Below are 17,774 nucleotides of genomic sequence, written 5' to 3'. Positions count from 1 at the left end.
CCCATTTCCCACTATTATTTATAAGCCAGAAGACAGTGTCACATATGGAGGTGAAATTTCTGATGTGTAGACCACGTACGCAAATGTGATGCCAGGAGCTGAGGACTGAGGAATACCATGTGTCACTGTAGGAAAGTTTTCAAAAGAGGTAAACAGGAAAGAAATATTTGAAGGTGAGATAAAAAGAATAGAAAAATTCTTCCCATATGGTACCTGAGAGATTTGAGGGAAGCCAACATTAAGAATCAGTATTAAAAAATGTCATGTTGTTTTTCTAATTACTTTTTGTCTCCAACCTTTGAGGATTTAGGAAAATATTTAGGGCTAACCAACTTCTCTAGTCACCTGAGATAAAAATATAGCTTGTGACTTGGCACATAGAGTGCAAAGTGTGATAGGAAGTGCATGGCCAAGAGGAGCAGAGGGGGTTAGGAATTAGGAGTTGTGCTTGGAAGGATACTCAGTGTGAAAGATGGCAGGGAATCTGGTATTGAAGGTGTTAAGAGGCAAGCAATAACATGGGACCTTAAAATAAGCACAGGAGATTAAATAGAAAGGAATGGAGAGGCAGTAAACGAAGGGATACAGAAGAAGAGAGACTGGAGTGGTAAGGAAAGAGCTTTAGCACCAGGGAAAAATGAATTCTGTCATGAGCTTAGCCACGAGGTGGAGTTTGAAACATTGCTAGTACACGTTTAGGTAACTGCATATGCTGGTAGCCAGCATTTACTGGTAGCCAGGGGAATGGGTTGAAAGTAACTACAGCAGAAGTGATAGTTAAAGATAATAAAATCAGAAGGCAAAGTTGAACACAAACTGCAGCTCCTAAGAGGAGCTCATAATGCCATGTATTAGTCCCAAGTAGGTTTTTAAGCCTCCAGCATGGCCTGCAGCATATACTCCATATATTGCATAATCAAATGTGCGTTGCGTTTACATTTTCTAGGCTTCATTTGTAAACTAATTTGGAAGGTGGGGAACACTTAGTAGTAACTTAATAAAGTGTTTGTTTTTCTGTGTAAATTTTACAGTAATGTAACTTTTGAAATGCAGGCTATTATCATACCCTTAATGCAATTCTATTACATTTTATGAGTCTTGGTCTAAAGAAAGAAGTGAGTGGTATGTTTCTTTGCTAAAAGAAAACTAAAAAAAAGAAACTAAAACAAAAATAGAATGGTCTAATTTTTTCTGGACAAACTGAACAAAAAATGTAGATCTCTTTTACATGGTAGAATAATATTAATTGGCCTAGGGAACTGAAGAATAGGAAGAGAAAACTTACTAATCTAAAAATGCCTGTTCTTTTGTTTGTAGGTTCAGACATTGTTCAATGGTTAACGAAGAACTTATCTATAGAAGACCCAGGTAATTTCTCTTTTTTTCATGGCTGAAAATTCTAGTTTGTCTTTTGAAATGATTGGACCTGACTTTATGTTCTGTTGCAATGGGGGTGGCCAGGCAGCATTTGACCAGTATAATTTCAATAGCAAAACAGACAGCATCAAACCTTGGAAACCTTTGCTAAGAATCTGAGGATTTTGGTTATCCCTTTTACTGGAGCAGGTACCAGGAAACAAGATGATGGACAAGAATGAAAATGATAGCTGCTTTAATTAGTAGAAAATGAGTTTAAGTTCTACTCCATGAGGAATTTACTCAGTGTCATGCTAAATAGTTTGTTAAACACGTGCTGTTTTCTTAACAGAATTTTTCAATATATAAAAAATAAATAGAATTAATAAAATACGCTCTTGTACTGTTACTAAGAGCTGCATTTCTATTCTTAAGTTTGGACACTTATAGCATCTTAAAAGGAAAGTGAACTGTAAATAAAATCAGTGCGGTGAGGAAGAACAGTTCATTGCTCGATCAGCTGGCTTGGAACGTGGAAGTAAAGCTTTGGTTCCAAGCTCTGCCACAGGTTTCTTGTGCGGCCAGCAGCAAATGCAGTCTGGTACGTATCTGATATTTATTTCCCTGATTTACAGGAATCTTGTTTCATGATCTGGAATTTTCCAGAAAGGAATGATTTCTAGTAGAAAATGCTGAATGTCAGAAATAAAATATTCTGTGGAAGTTCCTATTATCTTTTGGTTAGGGGAAAGATAATCTTCTTCTTCAAAGCATGATCAAAAATACTTATTTTTCCTCTCTCCGTTTCAGACTTTTGGGAATGGAATTTATGTGGGTTTTTTAAAAATTTTTTTTAAATTTTAAAAATGTGGTTTTCTGTCATATTAGAAGTGAAAGTATTATCATAGTGGAATTCCAGCAAAAAGTAAAATCACTGTATTTAAAATTGTGACTTGAATAATGAGGAACTATTATAAATACATAATTCGATATTTGGAAGTAACCAGTTCACAACTTATCGATATGTTACATGAAAGAGATCACTAATTGCTTCCAGTTTTATGTAACTTTACACAGAGTGTAGTATGTTTGCTTCCTGAAGATAAAGCGGAGGTTGCAAGAGACCTATGTGTGATATTGTATTTCTCAGTTGTCTGCTACAAAACACTCACCTATCTATATTTATCAGGGTTTGAAAGTTTGCCTTTCTATGTTTATTTGGTATGGAAGCTTAACCTTTGTTTGCCAAACCAGAACTGCAATACTCGGATAGGCTGTTATTCAGATTATCTGGTTGTTGCGAAATTTGGAATAGAAGAAACCTTAAACTAAATGGAAAACATGGTTCCCTATGTTGATATCCAATTAAAATTAAACAAACACACAAACTACTAACATATGTAACCAGAACACCACAATAATTTAATTTAAGCTGGGTTTTACCCTCTCAGATTGCACGGGTGGAAAAAACAATCCACAATGACAAAAATGTCTTATGCGTGTTGGTCCTAGTCCAAAGTCAGCTATCTGGAGCTGGCTGGATGCAAATCTTCAGAAAGCCAGTCACCCTAAATGCTGCCTTTGGGTAGTGCTCAGAATTGCCAGATAGCAGTGAACCTGACAGATGGTAAGCAAGAACTATTCACATGACAAAACTTCTGAAAATATTCTGTTTTGTAAGATCTTTTAAGTGTGTGACTTGTTGTTTCAGTTCTAGACAAGATAATCTAGAATTTCCTGTGGAAAAGCCCTAAATTTCTGTGAACTGTTGTCACCATAATTTGGATTTCCAGTATCTTCTGTCCACTTTTCACCAGTGTCAGGGTTTTACTGTGGCTGCCTTTTAAAACTCCCCTGTAGGGTCCTGTTACAAAGCTCTTGTGAAGCTATGCAGTTTTATGATGCAGAAATAAATAACGCCTCTGTGTTTGCACTGAAAGTTATCATCTCCATCTAATTCTGGTATCAGCAACATACGTGTAAAAGCAACATAAAGTAGACCTTGGTTCACATATTTGAAGAGTACATTCTACTCTGTCCAGAAAAATTTAAGGACTATTTGCACACCTCATCTACCAGTGCTGTGAACTACTCGTGCAAGCAAGGCATGCAAATTGTGATTTAAGGGGTAAGCAGACAGTTAAATTTGCAGAATCATAGAACAGCCCAGGTTAGAAGGGACCTTGAAAGATCATCTGGTCCAACCTTTCATGGGAAAGAGAGCCTAGATGAGATTATCTAGCACCCTGTAGAGTCACATCTTGAACACTTCCAGTGATGGGGACTCCACCACATCCCTGGGGAGATTGTTCCAGTGACTGATTGTTCTCACTGTAAAAAAATTCTTTCTTATATCAAGACAAAACCTCTCCCAGTGCAACTTGTACCCGTTGCCACTTGTCTCTCCGTGTGGCTCCTTGTGAAGAGAGCCTTTGTCCTCTTTGTAGCTGCCCTTTAAGTACTGGAAAACTGTGATGAGGTACCCCCTGAGCCTTCTGTTCTACAGGGTGAAAACACCTAACTCCTTCCGTCACCTTGTTCTTTAGTAAAACAAAAACTAGTAAGAAGGAAGTGGCACTACCGTACATAAAAAAAAAAAAAAGAAAAAAAGTCATATTTTGTAGTGCAATTTTTTTCATTTTTTTTGCATAGGGAATACAACTCTAGTACCATTTATGTGGGAATGAAGAAGGCTGCTTTACGGATAGTGGGAGAACAAAAGGCAGGAGAAGGTCTGGCAGCAACATTTGCTTTGACTGTGTTAATAAGTGTAAAGCTATTATCTGGAAACAGCAATTCCAAGTAAAAAATAGTTACAAGTATAAATTGCCAGTGGAAAAAAACCTGCCCATTTTTTCATAAATGGAAAATAATTTTCTGTGGAAGGTTTGAAAGATTTTGGCTTGCTGCAGTAAATCTCCATCAAGAAAATAAACTGGAGATGATGGGTGGATTCTGCTAAATTATACCAGATTTGAAGTTATTTCAGTGGAGCAGAGTAGAGCTTGTGCCCAGAATAGCTGTGAGCAACATACAGTTGCTGTTATATTGTTTGCTTTTCAATATGTACTTAAAAAATGTTTGTGTTTCAGCCTACAACTCATCTGTAAAATTTTAAGGAACAGAAATTATCTAAGTTATTTTTAATGTGGAAGTTTAATTCAGTCATAAAAATAAGCCTGATCTCAAGCGAAAAGAAGCAATTAACTGAGTTTACAGAATTGTAAGTGCTTGTGGTTTGGCACTTAGACATGTATTTGTTGAATTGACCATTACAGGGTAAGTGCTGACTCTTCGCTGATGGTGCCAATTACTCTTAATGCGGAAAATCTACTCTGTTTTTCTACATTGTGTTTTTCTTTTCAAAGTGATAATTAGTGCCGTGAAATGTACCAGACTGACCACACTAGAAACTTAAGTCCTTTTAATCCTTAGGGGGAAAAAGAGAACAAAAAGGGTAGATGAGCTGATTTTGCCAAAGGTGTCAGCTGAAATTGCCAAGAGACTAATTCTGTACTTGGTTCTTGTACTGATTTCTTTGACATCTTTGATTTTTCTATTCCCTAGCATTCCAACATGCTAATAGTAAATCATGCTGTTGTCTCTTTAAGGAGAAAAAGCAGTGCCAGTTTTCAAGTATTTTCATGATGAAATATGTGTTATTCACAAACACGCATTTCGTCCTTAAGTCAGCCCATGAAGAATTTCTATCTAGCTTGCTCACAAAGAGCCTTTAAGAGTTGATAATATGTTTAGCCATCATCCCCTTGTTCCTTTACAGTACCTTTACTCCTGAGCGTTGCTTATTTAATTTACTTATATCTGCAAAGCCAATTGAATTTGGCTGAAGGCACTTCATTATTGGACGGTTACTCTAACAGAGCCACAGTACTGCAGCCAGCTCCAGAATGCGCAGCCTTTGCATTCAGATTGCCTTAGTCCAGCTCATTTTGGCAGTCTGTTGAAGGAGTTTGCCACTGCTCATGGACATCAAGAATTACACTAAAGTCAAATATATATGACTAAACCAAACTTTGTAAGTTATAAAAGAAGACTGTACTTTGAAATAGACACCCTCCTGCAATTTTTCAACTTCAGTTCTTGCCATTAATAGTCTTTTCACTTAACTGATGTAGCTAATTTGTAACTAGATGCCCACCAGCAGCTATGTAAACTGTGGTTACTGATCCAGTGCAATAAAAAGGGAGGACTCAGTAGCAATAAAAAGGGAGGACTCAGTAGCACAACATCTGTTTGTGTTTCTTCCACCTTTCCCTCCTTTGCTTTGTAGTAAAATCTCTCTCCAGCAGCTGCTGTATTAATAATGACCTTGATAATACACAGTACTTGCTCTAAAGAGTTAGAGGAAAAATATTAGGGTTTTTGAGTTTATGAAAGTGTACTTGAAAAATTGGTCAGCTCTAAGTTATTTCTGCCCCTTTCCCCATGCATATGCAGTAAGGTAGCAGCAAAGAGCAGGAGCCAGATGAGATGTTCTAAACAATTGCCATTTGGGAGACAGTGCCAGCCAGCTGCAAGCGAAGGGGAGGTTCTTCCAGAGTTTGCTAACGGAGAAAAGAGCCTCTCATGAAAAGGAAGAAAGAAGGGAATGGAAAGGTCATGCTTATGTTTGCAGTCTTTGCATTAATCAAAACTTGTGGAAATACGGCAAGAGTAGAATGCATCACATTTATCAGCTTAACTAAAAAAAAAAAAAGCTGATAAAAGTAATTTACACTGCCTGCACACATACCATAACCTTCCTACTAGGAAGCCAGGAACGCCAAGACACTCACTTTTTTCATATGTCTAACAGAAACTTGGGCACATTTTGTTCGATGAGGCAAGCCTCATGAACCTTCGTCAAGTCTAATGTAAATAACTTTCTAACTTTCTTCTACTGGGTGAATTTGATCTGAGCTTGTCAGGTCCTGTAACATTTAAATGGAATAATGACTTTAATTTCAGATGAACAGAAAGAAAGTAAAACTCAAATCCTGCTTGGGAATAGAAAATGTCAAAATTTACAATCACTGCTTTAGTACCAATAGTATTAATGTTGTGATAGTCAAGCAAAATAAAAATGTATGGGTCAATTTTCCTTTAGTTATGTGTAGCATGGGTGGCACTTAGCTGTGTGTGCCAATCGGTGGGCTTCTAGCCACTGCTGCGGTTTCAGGACTGCAATGGTAAATGTTCACGTGCAGAAATTATTTTATTTGCCCAAAGCCTTTGGATAAATTTTGGAAATGGTGAACAGAGGTGCATTGTCTCTAATTCAATTGTGAAGGATAAATCAGATTTAATGGATTTCATGTTTTTCCACTGAAGCTTTTTCCAGTTTGGTATAATCTGTTACCTTGTGTAGACTGCATGTGTTAGGAGTGTCTCCCAAGAGCACAGAGAGCAGCAGGGCCAGCCTGGAAGTGAAGGCCTCTACATATGTGCTGGTACTGTTTAAGCAGCCCCATTTCCATGTAGTCACTCTTGAAGGTGATTAACATATTCCTAGGTTGGCCAGTTTATTTTCTCACTTGCAGATAAGTGGTAGGCTACATCAGTGCTCATTTCCAATTTCCTTTCAAGGAGCAGTCATTTCTTCTGATATGTTTAGTAGTGTGGCAGCTGGTTAAAAATGAACAGTTTTTTACACTTGCAGGGAAGAAACGGAGTTCATGACTGGTAGAGATGCAAAGAATTCATGGTATCAGTGACAAATCACTTCCTTTACATAGGCAGATAGGTCAAACTATCACAACCTGTTTTATCATACTAAGCATGTCTAAATAGAATTCCTCCTGCTGGTTGCCTTAAGGTGGCATTGTTTTACAAGATACTATAGTAAAAAAGTTATGTTTTTTCATCCTAGTAATTAATACACTATGCTCGTAGATAGCAGGATTTATGTATAATACAACATCGTAAACTCTGAAAATCCCTTTAGAAACCACTTAATAAACAGTGAAAGATATTGTCTGAAGATGTTTATCAATATAATAGGTTATATTAGCCAGGTACAAAATAGGTCTAGTCTAGATACCTAATCCTATTTATCATTAAAGTAATTTTATAAACTTTTGAATTACCTATAAACTATTAATGAATTGTATCTGTTTAATTTATAAATGAATGTCCATATTGGAGTAATGGGTAAAGATCACAAGTATGGAATTTGCCGCCTTCTAGCATAATTTGCTGTATAACGGTAAGAATAAAATTATATTACTGCTATTGGTACAACAAAATATACGTGTTCTGTAACATTGTTTCTGTGACCAATCTGTTTGCTATTGTCAATAGCATGCTAATTCAAAATAGATCTCTTTTGGTGCTAATTAGGCTTTGAGCAACCTGATCTAGTGGAAGGTATCCCTGCTCATGGCAGCAGGGTTGGAACTAGGTGATCTTTAAGGTCCCTTCCAACCCAAACCATTCTATGAGTCTATGATTTGACTATAACTTGTGTGTCATACACATTTCCTATGTAAAACAGAACTCTATTGATGTTTGCTTACTTTTGGTTAAAAACAAACCTTCAACTGAGTTTTTAAATTTCATTTTTCTTAATACTAAACCTGATTCCATGGTGATATCTTCAAAGCTATTTATGTTTAATAAGAAAGAAATGCCTTTATAATAAATGCCAAAATTCATGCCTTTAATATTAAAGTCTCCAAATTCTACTCAGAATTATTTTCAGTGGTAAGTGTAATACCTTCACATGACATCTACTCCTTCCTCCTTTATTTTGATTACTAAAGATGAAAATCCAACCCCACAGAAGGCTGGAGGTTTTCTCATTAACTCCAAAAGCAACAAGATTTAACTAGATGCCTTTTAAAATAGGATTAGGCCTATTTTGGCCTTTAAGCTATATCTCAGGCTAAAATCCAAAAGCTAGTTTATAAAAAGTGTCTGACACCCAGTTAGATTTTAAAAATTGAAACAAACCAACAATCAGCATTTTCTTTAGAACTCAGTAGGCAATATGGGCTTTATTTCACTGAGGTCTTTGAGAGTCTTATTGAATGAAGAGTAAGAAGGAAGTACTGGATAGAATACAAAATGCTCATTAGAAAAATAAGCCTGAAGAAGCCTCCTCAGATAAAAAGTTAATGTTAAAACTATTACCAGATCCAGATAATAGAAACTGTAAAATCGGTAAGCATTAATTTCAAGTAATTTCACTGGAAAGAACTTCAGATACTCTGTTGCACCAGTTGAAGAAATGTATTTCATCCTTTCTGTCACAGAACAAATTAGGTTATAAGAAATCTAAATTACACAATTGAAACCTTTACCCATGAAGTTACCTCTAAGTATACAGCTTCATCATAAAGCTATATATAAGATGAGCCATTCAAAACTGATACTGGCTTCTCCCCAATGATTTATAAATTCTGGAAAGCTTTATAACAGTTTTAAGAATCAAATCCCAAATTGGGCGATTTTTGTTCCTTAGTTTTCATTGAAAATTCTCCACATTGTTCTTCTAAGGAACTGGTGTTCCTAAACTGGGTATCTCCTTCCAGGTGCTGTACCAATCTCTTTTCCCTGATGCCATCGCTCAGAATATGGAACCAATATCTCAGCCTAAGGCAAATGTATGTAAGGCCAATATTAACTTCCTACTGATGCATCAGATTTTTGAAATTACTGGCTTCAGATACCAAATCCTGCTGATTCAAAAATATTATCTGTTCCCCATCTTGTCTGCTTGCATTGTAACTCTCCATGCTAGGAGCTGCCACTTTTTGATTATTCAACATGGTCAGTGACTATTATGTTACTGGCTTTGTTAATAACAATAAAACATATTTATTGATTTAACTTAGCTAAGGACAAAAGTACAACTGAAGAATCATAAAAAGGTATGCTCTTTTAGGGAGAACTCTGATAACTTTTAGAACTAAAGCTTATTAATTAATTGCATAAATTAAATTATAATGACCTTCCTAATAAAATATTTGATCTCATTTTTACTAAAGTTACTAGGAATTTTTTGGGTTTTCTTATTGTTTGACAGCCTCCTTCTGAACCTTTGGGATTGTACCAAGTTTTGGAGGTTTAAGAGGAAGAACATTTACTTATTCCCAATTCATACTGGCATAATTAATTAAAAGCAGCTAAATAATTGTCTAGAGACTTCATTAGCTTTCTGCTTCCTTGTTTCCCAGAGAACTGTGTTATATAATAATGGAAAGCGCAAGTAGGTGCAAGTCAGATTTTAAATCTGGACAACTTAATTGAATAAAAGTAGTTGAAATCCTATTTCATCTTGCCAACAGCTGCTGCAGCTATTTATAATAAAGTAAACGAAAATGTTTTTACATTTACATGTTGTATATAGTATTTGATGACTGGAAGGTTAATGTAAGGCCTTCTCTTGATTTTGTTACTAATTGTCCTTAAGAGGGTTTTCAGTTTTCCCATAGCACGTGTAGAGAGATAGTGCTGTCCACAGAGGAGCATAGTGACAATTCAAGATTAATTGAACTGCTGGGTCCTCTAGCTTACTACGCAAAGGACATTACTTGCCATCTCACCTTGGACAGATTAATATTTCCTAGGCGCTCTCGCCTTGCCTCGCCTTGCCTTTCCCCTCTCCTCTCCTCTCCTCTCCTCTCCTCTCCTCTCCTCTCCTCTCCTCTCCTCTCCTCTCCTCTCCTCTCCTCTCCTCTCCTCTCCTCTCCTCTCCTCTCCTCTCCTCTCCTCTCCTCTCCTCTCCTCTCCTCTCCTCTCCTCTCCTTCTTGGGTTCTGAAACGTAGCAAATTATTATTCCTTATTCATTCACCTTCTCTTGGCTAGTCATGATTTTATAGACTGCTATAATGGCTGTCCTCCATGGTCTGCTTTCTAATTTGTGATATCTCTTGTTGTATTGAAGCCTTCATAGATCTCTTACAATCCTTATCCTCCTTCTTCCTGTGTTTATATATATATATATATATATATATATATATATATATATATATATATATATAGTTTGAGATGAAATGGCCAGAACTCTGATCAGAATTTATGATGCGGGTGTGCTATGCTGTATACTACCAATGTCTTCTGGTTTGCTTTCTATTTCTTTCCTAATAATTCATTATGTTCTGTCTGAGATTTGAGCGGACATTTTCACAGAATCATATATAGTGACTCTAGCTTTTCTTGAGCAGCAGCAGCTAACTTGCAGCCACTTACTGGTCACGTGAACTTGGGGAGGGAGGGTTCATATTTGAAATGTTTAGCATTTATCAAAATTCAGTTCCATCTGCTGTTGTATTGTCTAGTGAATCAGTACCCTGAAGTCCTTCTACATCTCCTCACAATTCACTTTTTAGTTACCTCAGTAATGATATACTTTCAGCAAATTTTGTTATATCATCAGTCACACCCTTCCGTAGATAATTTAGGATGATACTGAACAGTTCAGTATCTACTAAACACAGCTATAGTGATTGCCCGCCTTCAGTGTGATAACTGTTCTATTGTGCCTGACCTTTATTCCCATCTTTCTACCTATTGCTTTTTCCATTGCTTTCTATCCCATATCCGCTTAATTCCTTCAGAAAACATTTGGAGGAATCATGCTAAGAGCCCCCTGGAAATCCAAGATAATGTTAACCAGATGTTCGTGACCTTGTATGTTCACTAATTCCACATAGGAGCACTCACAGAGTTGTGAGACATTGCATCCACCAACAAAAGTAGTGCTGAGTCTTCCTTTTCTGTCACATTTATCTTTATTTTCATTCATTCTACCCTTTATTATAGTTCCTATCACGTTATCTGTATGGGCATCTGTTGTATTAATCTTTTTTTCCCAGATTTCCCCTGGGTGTCTTTCTAAAACCTGCGGACACATTTTCCAGCTTTTTTCCCTTTAGTACTGAGGGTGATTTAAATGATAAAGTGCACACTACAGCTAACAGTTCAGCAATTTAATATTTGACTTGCCTTAAAACACAGAGTGACCATTATGTTGACCCAGCTAGATGCTTTTGTTCATTTTATCAATTTATTTTAAAGCCTTTGTTAGTTTTTGCTGCTGCTGTTGTCATCAGTGCTAACTCTTCTTTCTACATTTAGATTCTGCCACTAGAGAAAAAATAGGTCATTCACTGAGACCTCTTCTCTTTCTGTGGAAAAAAAAGCCCTTATGAAAGGGTTTTCAGTGAGCTATTTTTGCTAGTTAGTATCTGTCAGTATTTTGTATTTTTAATAGCAGAGTTTATCTGGCTAAACTGACAGTTCTCTACAATTACCTGTGTAAATCCTGTGCAATGGGGAGAAGTCAGCACTGGGGGAGGGGGGTTATGACAACAGGGACACGTGATGGCATAAAACTGAGTTTTGCAACATCTGGAAAGTTTACTCTCTCATCCTTCATTGTGATGTGGACAGTGAAATACATTTCACTTGCCAGTCAAATAAATTAATTATAAATAATGGATGAAGAGAACTCTCTAAAAGTGATCCTGTTTGTAATAACTATCTTGGTTTTTTTGTATATATGCATCCTAGATAACTGTACCTGATCACATGGGGAATCGCATCCCTATGTTATTCCCTGGAAAGCTACCTCCACACTCTTTGTTGTTACCTTGCCTGAGCTTTGATGGTGTTTTTTGCTGATGTGTGTCTCAATGACACCAATTTACTTATAAAGCTTTTAACTCCTGCTGGACTTCAAAAGCACAGCGTTATTCCCATTGAAAGAAATACATTACTTTCAGCATTTTATGCTCTCAATTTGCTGGAGGTATGAAAATTGTTATAAAGAGGATTGTATTCTTCTTTACTGTATTGAGCGCAGTGAAAGAGGCAGTTATTTTTCTAGCTGCTGCTGCATGTTCTTTGTATTATCTGAACTGCCTGGTCATAAGTGGGTGTTCTGTGATTATGATAGCAATGCATGACAATGATACAAAATTAATGGTTCATGTAGTAGCAATTGATATCAAAACAGACTTAGAGACTAAAATTGTCATGATTCATCTTAACTAGCAGTAATCATAGCAAGAGTTTAGTGCTACCTATTGCTTACCCTCACCCAACTTCAGAAACTCCACATTAGCTGACATCCCTCTGATTCAACAATATTATCTTCTGTAGTTCCTTCAGGAACAAATATTTTGTGCAATGAAAAAGCCTGTGCCCACGCTCGCTATTTGCTGGCCACAAATCCAAGTGGTACATCAACCACGCCAGTTATTCACATGCCTCGGATCTCCCAAGCCTTAAACACGGGTCTCCTCCTTTGAAACCCCACCACAGACATATACGTGGCTGTGGCAGTGCCTATTGATCATATGTTTGGAGTGTACTGTTGTAACTGCTCCTGTGCCTGTGATGTCCAAACACAGATGACTGAGAGAGGAGTCGGCAGGTGGCTAGCTGTGCCTTGCCTCGAGCGTGACAAAGAAAGGGAGAAGCAGTGACACTGAACTGCATTCAGGGAAGCATGCCATCGTACAGGGCACCATGTCTGAGGGAACCATGATGTAAGGTACATTTCCTGGCTGACACTCACTTGCACAAATTCTTGGGTGTCATGTGTCATGGAGAATGTATCACGTAGTTCCCCACCGAACGTTTGCAGCCAAACAATTTGATCACACATCTGCAGACCCAGCCACTGGAGGAGAAGAAAGTAGGAAGATCTGGTGTATAGCAGCAACTGGCAAGCGGTATATAAGACAACCTGAAATAATAGCATAATAATTCTACTACTGAGTAGAATTAGTCTATGTCCAATATTGTGGGTCTTCTATGGATGCTTGAAATTGTGGAACAAGATTTCATCTGAGAGAATTTTCAAAAGCATGGTATTTGCAGTAATGGGGTTTTTTGTAAATATATTTTTATTTTGTCTTTAGCAGGTTTGCTCAAAAGGGTGCACATATGATTTTATATATTAGCACAGAGTTTCATACTGGAGGAGAGAATAAATGAAGTGTTAGGAAATATCTTATGAAGACAAGTTCAGACTGTCATTAGGGAAAACAAGACACACAGGTTTTGATTTTCTGTATTTTGCCCTGAAGAAGCATGGAAATCAAAGCTTAAACTAAAAAGTTGCAGTTTCAGAGGAAGTTCCAGTGGGAAAAACAGGAAACCTGTACTTCAGCAGAGTCTGGATTTCATCCTTCTATCATTTCAATTTAAAGAGACAAGAGATATCAGTAATAAAATAGCAAAAAGCCTGTGATTTCTGCAAAATTGAAAATAGAAAAATTCAAGAGTAGTAATAGTGAAATTAGAAGAATTGTTTTATAAATGCTGACTTGGGTTGGTGGGTACAGAGCTGAATTCCACCACTGGAAGGCCTGAGTGCTGGTGTGATATTGGTAGGTACTTTAAAAAATTGAGGAGAGAGATGACAGGGAGGCTAAAGGCAATTTTAAACACATTCAGGCCATTTTTCATCAACATGTGCTGAATGAACTGGTTATCTAGTGACCAAACTGTGCCGTGGCCTTTTTTCCCTGGTAGTTAAGTCTACCCGATGCTTGCAGCTTGGATGGATTTCTTCCACCCTGTGCAGCTGCACATTTCCAGTATGCCAAACAAACACACCAAACAAATATTTCAGAGGTGAAGTTATAGCACTGCTCCATGCCAGCACCTCAATCACCATTTGTCTGCCTCATGAGACCTCAAGTTGCAACTCCTTTTTTTTTTTTTCTTGTCATCACAAAAGCTATGGTGCTCACCTCAAGTCATTAAATTTTGAGGTCTCAAGGGTCTGCCTGTAGGAGGTAGCAACAGTTAGTGTGTCAGTCAGCTGAGATCCAGTGGGAAACAATCACATACAAATTTTAACAGACAGTACTTTAAAAGTTTTCAAGAGGAGGGTTTGTGTATTGCTAGCAGTGAGGTACAACTTCTCTTTCAAGGACTAACTTCTTTTTTACTCCCATTTGATAACTCCTTTCTTTCTTCCTTTTTTTTTCTTTTTTTTTTCTTTTTTTTTCTTCTCCTGTGAGTGAAGAAAGGTCTTTTGCTTTGTTTTTTTTTTTTTTCTTTCAGGAAACTGTAGGTCAGCTTCACCTTTCATTCAGTCTTTCACGGTGGCATGACTTCTGTTGATCTTGTCTGGATAAAATCTTTCCAGGGTTATGTCAGACATTTAGGTCAGTCCCAATTCACCCACATCCTGTGAGCACATAAGGCAAGACTGGTAGTCTCCCCCCAGTTTGCTGGATGTTTTTGTGAACGATGTTTTGTGAACGATGCTGGATGTTTGTGAACGATGTAGTCGATGTTTCAGGTATATATCATTGGCTCTAGACTCGAGATATAAGTGACACCCTATGTTATAGATCAGCTCAGACTATAAGGGTGGATGTTACCATTCCTTGGGCAGATGAGGATTCATGGCACATCTCTGATAGGTTTTCCCCCTTACCTGCTTAGTGATGTTCCTACCGATGCCTCTGGCCTGCTGATGGCATCAGCAGCCACTGTCTAGCACACAGCACAAGCAAAATCCTACCTATTTAGGTAAGCTGCTGTGGTGACAGATAACTTGGTTTGTGATGGGTGTCTTGGAGTCAAGCATGAATCTCATTTTAACTGTGTTTGGGTAAATAGAGCCTCTTCCTTCACCGACTCTTTTGCCCTCCCTGAAATGACTCTCACTGAGTACTGCTCCCTTTGCAAATTCGATCCTTCAGATGGGACAAAAGAGAGAGGTTTATAGTGATGTGGGTGTTCAAGAACTTTTCTAGCTGTTTTATTTTCCCCTCTTTAAATGCCACAGTCAGGCCCAGAGAGTGAGTCTATCCTACGCTTTGTGTGAGCATGAGAAGCAGGTTGTATTTTATTACTTTAACTTAAAGTTAATCTTTTGCAGCTTGTGTTCACACTGGCAATGAAATGACAGCAGGAGTGAGGTGAGAGTAAGTGATAATGTCTTGGCATTCGACACTTAAAATGAATGTGTGCTTGTGAAGTTCTGACTCATTAATTCTTTTTCCAGGCAGCCGTGTGGCTTAGCAATGCACTTCAGTACTGTGGTGGATTTTAGATTAGACAAATAACTCAGAATAACAAACACTTTATTGTTTGGTGGAAAGGGAAGCTTTCATTTGTTTGACATTTTTGTATCAAAAAGTATATGAAAAACTTGCAAGTTTGGGTTTTTCACTGTCACTTACATCATATAGCAACCTTAAGGACACAAAATGCCCCAAGCCATGTTCCCTGTGGGAAATCTTTCTCCAGGACTGAGCTGCACAAAAGAACACAGACTCTGAAAAACACCGTTTTAAAGTGGAGCAGAATTGGGAAACACCCCGTTTTCCTTTCCTCAGTCCCTCAGAGATTACTGCAAGCCACTTCAGATGTTGTGAGACTGTAATTATAATGGTATAATATTATAAAGTGTTTTATGGACTTCAGAGTAAACATAAATATAGAGACCACATCACCTGAAGCCCTGAGATGCATAAGGAAAAGTGGAATCCACACTAATCACTGAAAACATATCCTTTAAGGGCTTTCAAAGCACAGAAACATGTTTATTCCAAAGAAAACCAAGGAACGTCCATCCTTTTTAATCCCCTCCTGTGGATGTTATCGTAAGAAACAACTTGTTCCACTGATATTACCATACCCTGCAATTTAAGATGAATGAACTATCATCAATCCATACAATAGTTATTACAGTAAGGAGAACACTGCACTATGTTTAAAAAGAAAATAAAATGAAAACTCAACAATCAGGGTATATTTTTCATTCTTTAGATTTCATCAGGTTTGCATTGTCCCAAAGCACTGAAAATGTCTGACTCTTTTGTATAACAAAGTATATTAAAAGTGACTAGCATTTAATCCATCAAGATCACTGTCCTTGTAATGGCACAGCAGATGGCTGGGCAATATTATTTTCCACAAAAATGATTGCTAATCAATCTATATACATGTGTTGTTCACTTCACCCACTCAGCTAAATAAAGTTCAACAGCAGAGTGAACCATGGAATTTTAAGCTTTTTCTGAGCTTTTAGCCCAGCAATAGCATACACATTAAGAATCAAAACTACACCCACAGCAACATTTTGAATTTATATAAAATATTTCATATCCTGTGGAAATGCAACAGGCTCATAAAGATGTATTTCTGTCTTTCATCTGAGGCATTTCTTTTCCATTACAACACTGTCTTTTTTTAGCTATGAAAAATTAAAACAGTGGTTTGGGTAAATTTGTTTCTTGAATACACTGTTCCACTTTTCAGCAGTATCACTGCTAGGAAGTATACCTGGAACCTTGGTTCAGATAATTGATGTCTCCAAAACAAGCAGTCAAGAACAGAGGAAGCTGAAGTCTACTCTGTTCTACCAGTTACACCTCCATGAGCTTTGTCTCCTTCAGATTTTTTGCGGGATGTCTCTGGCTGCGGTTTTTATTTATTGTGTAGCAGTTGACTGCTATTTGAATTATGCCTTCTCAGTGAGGCTGTCTGGGTGTAACTGGGAATGTAGTTTACATTGCATATTCTTACACACAGTGGCTGAAGATTGGGAAATAATAGTTGTGTAGATACCACATTTCTGTGTGCGTCTGTGTACACTTGCCATCTAAAACCCCAGTATTTTCTTGCTTCTAGTCTATGTTCCTCCGATTTTTTGAATTTGTGTTCTGAATACATATAAACATTACTCTTTCTAGCTGGGAACCTTTATATTTAGAAGTATTTTTTCCAGCTTCTTTTTTCTTCTTAACTAATGCACTTCATAGAAGTTTTTGATGTTCCTAATCTCCATCTGCCATTCTTCCAGATCAAACGTGCTTCTTTAAGTGAAAATCCCCTAACTTCACATGCAGGAATAGTTGGGGGATACAGAAGCTGTCTGAATTGAAATTCTAGGCATTTAAGCATGTAGGACTAGTCTGCTGCTGGCTACATTTTCCTTTTCAAGCTCATGGTTTTGTTTCCTAAATCCTACTGTTCTGCTTCATTGGCTTCTTACAGTATTTATTTTTCAGTCTGATTTTAGCAAGTTGAGATGTATATCAAAGCATTGCCTTTGTTGTGTCTGTAATACACTGGACAACTTCTTGATTGGAGATTAGAAATCTCCTGACAGCTGAGTTTTCTTTCTGTGCAGAAGTTCTGCTACTGCTGTGCGGAGAACAGCAGTGTTAGTCCCCTGCCAGTCTGGTGTGAGGCAGGGTTACAATTATTTTGTGGACGTTGTTCACCTATTTGAGCTGTATTTGATTTATAGGTTATTCAATCTCTGTGCAAAGGTTATTGATAATGCTTTGGTTATGCAGTTGCCCCATTGTCAGATGATACCAATGGAGAAGATTTTAGACTTTCAAGTGAATGTCTTTGTTCTTATACCATGCGTGGGTTTTTTTCCTTTTCTTTTTTTTTTTCTTTTAATAAAGCAGATACTGCTCACATTCCCAAG

General features: G+C 37.4%; 1 protein-coding gene across 1 annotated transcript in view; it reads left to right on the top strand.

Moving 5' to 3' along the window:
• Positions 1 to 17,774, top strand: part of RGS7 (regulator of G protein signaling 7) — a 233,371-nt gene that overhangs the window by 150,093 nt on the left and 65,504 nt on the right. The window contains exon 4 of the mRNA XM_075497396.1: positions 1,318 to 1,368. Within this exon, the coding sequence (XP_075353511.1) occupies positions 1,318 to 1,368 (51 nt within the window). The remainder of the gene's footprint in view (positions 1 to 1,317; positions 1,369 to 17,774) is intronic.

This window comes from Mycteria americana, chromosome 3 (genome assembly GCF_035582795.1).
Source record: "Mycteria americana isolate JAX WOST 10 ecotype Jacksonville Zoo and Gardens chromosome 3, USCA_MyAme_1.0, whole genome shotgun sequence".
In the NCBI taxonomy this organism is placed as follows: Eukaryota; Metazoa; Chordata; class Aves; order Ciconiiformes; family Ciconiidae; genus Mycteria; species Mycteria americana.
This window is presented reverse-complemented; position numbering and strand designations above follow the sequence as displayed.